Source organism: Apium graveolens, unplaced genomic scaffold (assembly GCF_009905375.1).
Source record: "Apium graveolens cultivar Ventura unplaced genomic scaffold, ASM990537v1 ctg8013, whole genome shotgun sequence".
NCBI classification, from domain to species: domain Eukaryota; kingdom Viridiplantae; phylum Streptophyta; class Magnoliopsida; order Apiales; family Apiaceae; genus Apium; species Apium graveolens.
This window is the reverse complement of record NW_027420823.1, coordinates 122,793-133,642: the sequence shown is the minus strand read 5'-3', so window position 1 is coordinate 133,642 and position 10,850 is coordinate 122,793. Positions and strand designations below refer to the sequence as shown.

The 10,850-nt window shown below is 30.6% G+C and overlaps 1 protein-coding gene across 1 annotated transcript; it reads right to left on the bottom strand.

The window, feature by feature from the left end:
* Positions 1-2,439: 2,439 nt before the first annotated feature.
* Positions 2,440-2,961, bottom strand: LOC141704578 (AT-hook motif nuclear-localized protein 29-like). Its single transcript, XM_074507803.1, has one exon. It carries the CDS (start codon positions 2,959-2,961, stop codon positions 2,440-2,442), a length of 522 nt encoding a protein of 173 aa, XP_074363904.1.
* Positions 2,962-10,850: the final 7,889 nt, after the last annotated feature.

Sequence of the window (10,850 nt, the reverse complement as noted above, 5' to 3'; positions counted from 1 at the left end):
TAGTAGAAACTAGTTAAGAGAACCATAAAGAACTAGCTAATTTTGCTTTGAAATCGACCACGATCCCATCAAAAAGTTGTTGAGACCCAAAACAGCTTTTATCATGAGCCCGTGCGTTTCTTTCCCTCCAAATATGATAACAAAAGATCTGAAGGCAATATAAAGAAAGGGTACGAAGTAGCTGTCTTCAATCTGTAAAACTAACTCCAGACAGTGAACCCAAGAGTCACCCAAAATGTGCACATGCAAGAGAGTACAAATTTTCCGAAGTACGAAAGCACTGTTGGACAATGTCTAAGAAGGTGATTGTCCATCTCGAGACCTCCAATACACAAGTAACAAATCTGAGAAAAAGCAATGCCAAAACGAGCAAGGCGCGCAAGCGTAGGGAGACGCTCGTGACAAGCCACCCACTGGTGGTGCGCGTAACGATAGATTGTGAGTTTGTGCCAAACCGCAGGAGCCCAACTTATCTCAGTTCCCCTATTTCTGATAGAATCCCAAATATTCCCTGTCTTTATCTCGGCAGCATGAATGTCTGTCCAAAGTATCCTGTCTTCTCTATGAACACGCACAACCGGAAAGGAAAAATGTTCAAGCCATTGCGTTAGGAGAGGATCCACGTGATGATGTCTAGAGTTGGGAGTTGGCAACGCCCAATGACCAGTTTGAAGCATCACACCAACAGTAGCATTACTTGAAAGACCACATTGACGAATGATGGGAGATGTCAAAGTAGATACAAGACAGACCCCTTCCCACCAAGGATCAAACCACAACGAAGTATTGCATCCATTCCCTATGTCATAGGTGATGAACTACAATACAATGTTACGAAGTTTGAGAACCTTTTTCCAGATCCAGGATGAGTCAGGAGGAATTTTCATGGTCCTTAAATGTTTGTTACGAAGAAGAGTAGAATTAACCCAAGTAGACAACAAATTAGAGTTTTTTGTGACAACCTTGAGTAAGTGACCTAGAATTTGAGCTCAATTTCAATCCACCATATTTTTAACACCAAGGCCCCCTTCCTCCTTAGGGAGACAAACTATTCTCCAAGATATTTTAGCACCACCTTTCTGATTAATATTACTCCTCCACAAAAAAATGAGTCAACAAAGATTGGATATGTGCATGAACCGCTGTTGGAAGCAAAAAAAGGTTGCACCAATAGGCCTCGATAGCATGTAGAACATGTAGAACAGAGTTTATTAGGCGAACTCTTCCAGCAAAAGAGAATGCAGTCATTCAAGCACAACTGACCAGAAATTGAAGACACCCCAAGAAACATAACTGGTAGACAACCTCTAGGAATCGCAAAATCATTATCAAACCAATCAAAAAACTCGGGGGAAGCATTGCGGAAAAAACTATTGCTTTTGTGAATGCTTGGCTGAAGCCCACTCATAGAGGAACAAGTGCTTGCATTTCCAATGATATTTGAAGGCAGGAGGCTTTGGCTTTAATAGACAACAGAGAACATTGATGCATATAGTGAAGAGATAAGGCGACAGAGGATCACCTTGGCGAATTCCTTGCGCACCATCAAAATAACCGTGAATAATGCCATTAAGTTTGATAGAAAACTTTGTTGTGCAAATGCAAGCTTTAATCCAAGAGATAAAAGGGGATGAGAATCCCATTTTTTCCAAAGTAGCCAAAACAAAAGGCCGTTGGAGAGATATAAATGTAGCATTTGATATTTTATAATTTAGGCCCGTACTTCACACATGTTACTAACTAGTATAATAGACTTTTGTATAATTTGTAAACTATTATAAAAAATAACAACTGTAGTTGACAAATAACAAATTTAAATTATTTACATTTATAGTTTATATAATTTTTTTGACCAAAAACTGGACCCAACATTATGTCGGTTTTGTAAATCACAAGGAGTTATGAAATACTTATTAGTTGAATGTAACTACATTGCATCAAATTTTCTTATGTATTTATGGGATTATGTGATAAATTAATGGAATATTATGTGTTATTAAAGTTTTTTTTTCATAGAAGAGATGTGAGAATAATTCTGTTTTAAAATAGTTAACTTTGTTGATTAAAAATATTAACACATTGCATAAGTAAATTTTGTTTTGAGAGATATGACCAATAGATTATATCTTGATTAAGCTAATATGGAATGGTGAGTTGGTTATTAGTTCCAATTAAAACAGCATATTTTCTAGTAAACAAATTAAATAATTAAAAAAATATCAAGTAAAGTGTAATTATTTAATTATGAACTTAACAAAGTATATATCTCAGAAATCATTGTTGGTAAATTAGCAAAGAGAATACCCTTCTATCATTAAATAATTTGTAAATTTTTATTAGATCTCAAACTACCGTTCTTTTTGACTTAAAAATTAACCCACTAAAAGAAATATTGTCTAGAAGCCTTTTATCTAAATACACGGGTTGTTGATTCAATATCTAAATGGGAGGCCCTGGTGCAACAAAATTATTTGGCAAATCTACAGCAGGCCCTGCATTAAATAAAGAAAGACTAGTACCAACACTTGCTATCACGGTAAATGCCTGAGATATCAGTGGCTGAACCTCCTGCACCTGATTAGCACCATTTGCTGCATTTTCCCGCTCTGCTCCCCCGTGCCTCTCCAATGGTATACGCTCAAATACCGCATTGGCAAAAGTAGCCACCATCAAAATAACTGCACCTTTGGCAATCAGCGGACCTACCACTTTTCCCCCAAGAACCTGCCCTTGTCCTCCTGATAAAAAGATCGATAGGCTCCCGAATCTTGGTGGAGCCGGGGGAGGAAGCACTGTCCCAGTAATCGAAATAATCTCAAAAGCACCTGGCAGTGTAATAACGCCCCCAGACAAGGAAGAAGAAGCATGTTGGTGGATGATAACATTCCAAACTGTCCCCTTCCCATTAAAGATACACACACCACTGCCTCTCTGCATTGCATATATGTTAAGGGTCTCCATTATGTCAGCGCCCGATGAAATTTCAAGAACGTGCGCCTCGAGAACATTGGAGCTCTCACAATTATGGACAACAGGAGTCTTAGGCTTGTTTTTGGAGCCACGAGGACGGCCTCGTGGACAACTTTTTGGGAAAAAACCGCCACCCCCCCCGTAGAGTTGTTGTTCTGGGGATTGGTGTTGTTCAGGGGATTGGTTTCAAAATCAGAGTGGTGCGGTTCATGAGGTGGGAGTAACTGTTGAACCATTTGGGAAGAGTCTTGGCTTTGGTTGTTATCGCCTTCCATCTGTAAATGTAACATAAAACTCTAGATCATTACTCATTTACTATATCACAACATGTTGGTAGTGCCTTATATTTATATGATTTAAAATACAACTTTGATTTAAAACCGATTAGGCAATAATTATGGATTTCAAAATTATTTTATGTAGATATTAATAAGATATTGGAGTAAATTAATGACTAAATTAAAAACTAAAATCCAATAGATTTTGACTAGTTTTTATTTTCTTTGATTTGTATGTCACGGGTCTGTTACAAATATATCAACTCACTAAATTGCTACTCAGATATGGATTTTGCATATATTTACCTAGTGGCATACTGCTAGTGGCTTGACTATTAGTTACTAGGTTTTTTAGCACGTGGGATATAAATATGATTATTAGTTGCTAATTTTCTCGCACGTACACGGACAAACTCTAGTTGCATAATTAGGAGGCGCGTACCATACGCGTATCATGTTTTTTAATTGCTAGTTATTTAGTGAAATAATCTTTTAACACGTGATATGCACATATATTATATTGTTAATTTGTGCGGCAAACATTTATTTTTTAGGATAATAAGCACTGTAAAGATCAATGACATTATTCTAAATAATTGGATTTTATTCTCTTACGGTGGACATGATTATTAGTTGCTAATTTCCTAGCACGTGAGTTGCACGGACAAACTCTAGTTGCATAATTATGTGGCGCGTACCATACCTGTATCATGATTGTTAATTGCTAGTTATTTTTAGGGAAGTAATCTTTTAGCAGGTGACATGCACATATATTATATTGTTAATTTGTGCGAAAAATATTTATTTTTTAGGACAATAAGCACCGCAAATATCAATGACATTATTCAAAATAATTGGTTTTTATTATCTTACGGTGCCTGTGTACATTATGAAGATTTGATTATTACTGATTAGCTAATTACACAGTGAAAAAATAAGTGATCAGGTGAATGAAGATATTGATCATAAATATCAAATGTAAATGGGAGGATTTTTATTATATAAATTCATAAAGTAAATTAGGATTTGATTGACTTATTAACACTAGAGGTAGCGCATATGGCGATTAACATTAAAAATTAAGGGCATTTTTAGTTATATTAACGAAGGTGTATTTAATTAGGATTATAACATATATTTTTGAATATTAAAAATTTGTGGCTGTTTGAAAGACTTTTAAAACATTCATTAAATTTGTCATATCTGGATAATTTTTTTTTGATTTTTATTGAAATATTATTGTATTCACATTTCAGAGACAATCAATTACTCCATCCGTTCCGCTAGGTTCGTAACGTTTGAAACAAAAAATCGGCACATATTTAAAGGTTCTTATTTACTATAGTTCTGTAACTTGTTTTTAATTTTTTTTTCAATAAAAGTTTAAGCATTAAACTTTTATTCAGAAAAAGAAAATTTTAAATATGAGTTATAAAATGATACTAGATAAAAGTATTAAAATGTATGTCGATACTCCATTTCAAATGTTAATAATCTAGTGAGACGAAGTAAGTAATATTTTATAAATTTTTAAAGTCGATGATATTCAAATTTATTTCATAAGCTTTATAAAAATTTTGGATTGTAATGAAATTTTTATGAAGTTTTCTAGAAGATTATGGTAAATTCATGATATTTTAAAATATGTTACAAAAATTTATAAATTAGATAAAACACATTGAAATCATTATATAACTGGACCAAGACATTAAGCCACGCTTCACTGGACCAAGACATTAAGCCATGCTTCAGGGCGGGACTATACAAATATTTTTAAGAAATTAATAAATATTTTATTATTAAATATGATAGCATTTACTTATATACGTGCTCCATTGAAAATAAAATAAATATTTTATAATTACAATAATAAATACATGCGAAAATACATTAATATATAAAAATTATAGGTTGTTTGGTTGTACTCATGATTATTAATTTCGGAAATTAAAACTATTTGGTTTAATTATTGATATGTGATTTATCGTGCGATTTTTAACAAATCGAATGATTTATCGGTAATTTAGCAACCCGGTAAAATATTGGACGAGTTTCTTAGCGATTTATTGATGATTTTTGAAAAATTGGCCGATTTATATAATGGGCGGATTTCTATAATGGGCTTATACTTGTCTTTTGCTAATGTATGTAAAATTTATTATTACCCATATAGCATATATTGTGCTCCACTATATTTCTTGACTACATAAAAAATACTTAAATATAAACTTGGAGTAACATACTTTTAACCAAATAATATGAAATGAACCACTAAGTCTAGTAGCATCCGTAATTCTTTCTTAAACAAAATGATACACTCTGAACTCATAAAAACAATCAAACAATTAACACAAATTTAAAGGCTTAACAAAATGAGTAGCCGAAAAATTACAATAACATGAAAAATAAAGTTTGAAATTGTAATAGAAAATTATTTTTGAAGTCAAACGATTCGCATTTATGTATATAATATAAGATTATTTACTTACTTTTTACATTGCCAAACTTGTTAGTCAAGACTTTACTCAATTAAATATTAAATATTTAACTTGTTAGTCAAGACTTCTATTAATTATTTTTCTTATAAATTACAAAAATTTTAAAGAAAAGAATATTACGAACGATAATAATATAATTAGAAGAATATATGTAACTGTAATTTTTAATATTAACTAATTCAGAAAATTAAGAAAATTAGAAAAAAAAAATAAGATTGAGGAACATCAAATAAACTCTTTGGTCTTCCATCTTCTCCCCTATATATATTAATTTACCACCTATACCTATATTGAAGGTGAAAACTAGCTTGAGGATTATTATTTATGGTTAAGATTTTTGGGGTAAGATTAGGGCTAAAACTTAATTTTTTTTTAATTTTTTGAATAATTCATGGGTAATCTCACGAGTGAACTAGTCATGTATGTCAAGTGTTGTGATTTTTAAAGTTCATTTGCAATGCTTTAATTGTAATATGTATTGATTAATCTTTTTAAAAAATTCCTTGAAGGATCCAACAGGAATGAAATACACATGTGTGTAAATATTATGATTTCTACTACTCATTTGCAAATATTTTAATATAATTTTTTTTTGAATAATAGTTTGTATTGATTATTTATAATTTTTGGTGATCCAATTGTAATATTTAATATTAATATATATTAATTATATGTACAAAAAAGTGTGATTGGTAAAGCACATTTGAATTGAATTTACAATGAAAAATCGATTATAATGATTCACATAATAAAGTTTGATAAATTTTTTTTTTCATAATTTTGATAATTTCCTAAAAAAATTTAAAACCAGGCTTATATGTGCAAAAAATTAAAATGATGACCAAAGTCTTAACTTACCACAAGTTGATGGTAAATAGAAGATATGGTTGAAAATTATAGTTTACAAAAAAATTGAAATTGGGCCTAAAGTTAAATATTCAATATTGAAGTCAAAACTTATAACCTACCTCATGCAGGAAACCATAATTCTATAAAAAATTTAAAATGAGGGCTCTAATCCAAAATTTCAAAATGAGCATCTAAATTTAAAAAGTTAAAAATGACGATAATTGATATTTAGGAAATATAAGTCAAGCATAGTAGAAAAATTTGTAATTAGTATTTATAAAGCTATAGTTTTCTCCCAGGGATTTTCATTTTCATTTTACAACTTTTCATCTTCTTCCTCTGCTACTTGCACATCTGTTTCATTTTTCACATGTTTACGTAAAAAATTTCTTCCCTTCATTACTTTTCTTAGTTTGTTGTAGATCATTTTTCAATTTTAAAATGAACTTAGGTATTCATTAATACTAACCATTTATATTCATGTTATGTAAATTGTAGGTACTGGACAATGACATGAGATAACAAATAATTTTAGGTTCTTAGAATGTTTAGGTTGGGACCAAGAGACCTCTCAAATACTTATTTTCTCATGGTAGTTCTTTCTCAAAGACTTGCTATTGTAATTAAGAAGGGAGGAACAAGCACACTTGGAGAGCTATGAAGAGTTGTATGGAAAAAGCTACTCTAAATGAATTTAAATTCACTAATGAAGGCAAAAAGACAACGTTGTGATCAAAGATTATGACATAAAAGAATGCATGCTAGGACAAAGATATAAGAAATGCTAAAATAATGAAGACTCTGAAGATGATTAATTAAGTTTTAAAAAAATCTTCTAGATATATTTTTTAGGTTGTCATTGTTAGTATTTGTGCCCTACACATAACCCTATTATATTTTGTTTATGATATTTGGATTATTAGTATTTATGTTCAATCGATTATTCTTTCATAGTTTATTATATCTTAATTTACTGCGATATAAATATTAGATTAATAAATGTCCTTTTAATATGATATGAATTCTATATCTCTAAGTACGTGACTAGTATTATATCCTAAATATCCCTAGTCGACTGTTATTATTATGGGACAATAATAATACATTAAGACTAGTGTGTTTATTGACTGATAATCACATCTTATTGATCATACGTATAGTGATAGTAAAATGGAAAACACGGGTAGATGTAAATATACATGGTGTTGGAGAGACCAAATGTGAGATTTTACATGTGTGTTGATAAGTAATTCTCACAGTGATAATGATGTAATCGTCCTTCGACTTGAAATCATTATATTTCTATATGATGATTAATATACTCTGATATTACATTAAAAGTTGCCTTTGACCGCGTAATGATGAAATTAGACTTTAGATGTATAATAAATCATATGAGAAATATGAATGATCTAGAAATGATTTAACCTTCCTATTTGGAGTAATATTATTGGTCTCTTGTGCGAGCTAGACTATGAAATGCGTGACGCCGCGCTCAAATGTTGATTTGGAATGGTAGTCTACTAATTGATCATGGAACCCGCGATTAAACCATGAAGAGGATGACACATAACATGCCTTGAGTTTAATCTATAATATATATTTAGATGGATTATATTATATTGTACATTATTCACGAAAGGTTTAATCAATCACCGATTTAATTATTATTACTTGCGTAGCAATGATATATTTCTGGATGCCACTTATTATTTATAATTTTAATATGAGATATTTAATAATTTGCCAACATAATAATAACCTATAGGGTCGACCCAAAAAGAAAGTTTGGAGGAATATTTAATTTAAACTCAAATTTGAATTAAATATGAATTTTTTATTATTTAATTTTAATTAAGTTGGAATTAATTAATAGATTAAATGAAATTTAAATTTATTATTATTAAATTAGAAATTTAGTTATTGGATAATTAAGTGAGACTTAATTAGACAATAAATTAGAATTTAATATTTAATATGACTACATTGTTGGATTAGGGTTATAACTCATTTTTTTTCTCTCATATATAATCTCTTTTAGGGATGAATTAGGTAACTACGTTTTTATAACAAAACCCTAGTAGCAGAGGGAGAGAGAGAAGAAGAACGAGTTCAATTTCCGGTGCTAGTACACGCCTCCTCTGTACCGGATTTCGTGTGGATACCTATACGGCGTACATCGTTAAGGCGAGATACGTGGTGTTGGGTTGAAGTAATGATCTCTTTTTGACAACCATAATCATAAAACACTTTAAGGTAAATATCTCATCAACAAATTAAATATTTTTTCGTATGGATCATGCGGTGGGTTTCAGTTTTTATATGTTTTTACGGTTTTATTTATTGTTCCGTTGTATTTTATATCCCGAAACCCAACAATGGTATCATAGCTACTTGCGAAAGGTTTTAATTCGTTTATGTGTTTACTGATTTTGATGATAATATCATGTATACATTCTGTCATGACTATATGTTTGCGATTTGTATATTATGCATGTGTTGATAATCTTCCATGATAGATATTATGATATTATGCATGTGTTAATGATTAGCCATGATAAATATGATGATATTATATATGTTGATGATCTTCCATGATCTATATGAAGATATTATGCATGTGTTGATGATCTGAGATGACTTTTATTATGATTAATTATGTATGGACACAATAGGGGACTGGAACATACTGTATGTATATGATACAATGATACAGACATGAAGAATCAAGCAGAAAGTTTCTGTTTTGATTATGATGTTTTTTTCAAAATTTTCAGCGGAGTTTGTTCTGTAAAATAGTGTTTCATATATGTTCCACTTGATATGATTAATTAGATTAATAATAATAAGTATATAATAAATTATATTAATATATGTTATTTAGGCATGGTGGATGGTTATGATCTTTAGACATTAGATTAATGTTTTTTAATTATGGTTTTAGTTTTTAAATATGACTTGCATGTCGTTTTGATTCATGTAATATTAAATCTCGAATGTAACTCGAGTTCTACTTGTAAGTTCATTAGATTAGTCTTTTATATTTTATTTATGTAATGCACCTGAAGATTTGAAGACTAGAAAAAGGAGTCCATTGAATGTGATCCAAGAAAGCTATACAAGGAAGCAAATAAAGTAAGAAGACATATGATGTAATAGATAGTTGTATTTATTTACTTAACCACCTTAGATTGACCATGATCTTGATCATGAGCTTGATTAAGATCACATAGGATGGGGCCATAACCTACCAAATTTATTTTATTGCACTTTACATATATCATGTGATGAATGAATCTATAGAGTAGTTAGAATGATGTATGCTTAATTAGATTAACAATGTATGTATATATTAGATAATTCACCCATGCAATGCCTGCTAAAGAAGATAAAATTTGTCATGATTCAAGATTTTAAAATTTAACAAACGAACATGAGATTCTTGTATTTTAGAAATACATAATAAAAATAAGAATTTTCTTTATTTCTGATATGGGGCAATTTTGTCAAAAAGCGGGTACATTGAACTTGTAAGGTTGTGGGTTTTAAGAGAGACCATTGTGACTCCCTCTCTACTGGGAAATCAAACCATTGACGAATATTGATTTGAAGTATATTATTCAAGGAGCAATTGATAATCTCTTTATGATGGGATCATGATCATTTTAATATTTACAAAACCCTAAAGCTCATATTAAGTTGTTCACATGCCTTCCAATATGTCCAACGCGTTAACCCCTACATCGATAAGGAGTGGGTTCGCAAGAGCGAAGTACTCTCATCTATAGTGGGAGATGCGGTGAAGTATATTAATACTTTCTGACTATTATGTTTGACTTAACTAAGTTACCACAATAGGATTATGAACTTAGAGGCATGGAGTTTGGCGAGATCTATTAGATAAATATGAACAAATGTTGTTCCATCGAACTCTCCAAGAGTTATATAGTTGATATAATTAACAAATACTGTTTATCTTATTGAATCATGTTTTAGGAGTAAAGCCAAAGCTGAACTAAAATGTTGTGAAATTTGGATCTTGGCTCACCAGAAAGGATATTGAAGATTTTCTTTCCGAATTAATAGTTAGGGCTATTTATTTAATAAAAATAGTAGGAGATATATATTTTGAATATATATAAATAATCAATTGAATATAATCTATTGAGCATCTGTAGACTAATTCATTTTATGTATTTTAATATTAGAGATATCAAAAGGCAAACAACTCAAACAACTTCTCCGTGTGGCCAGT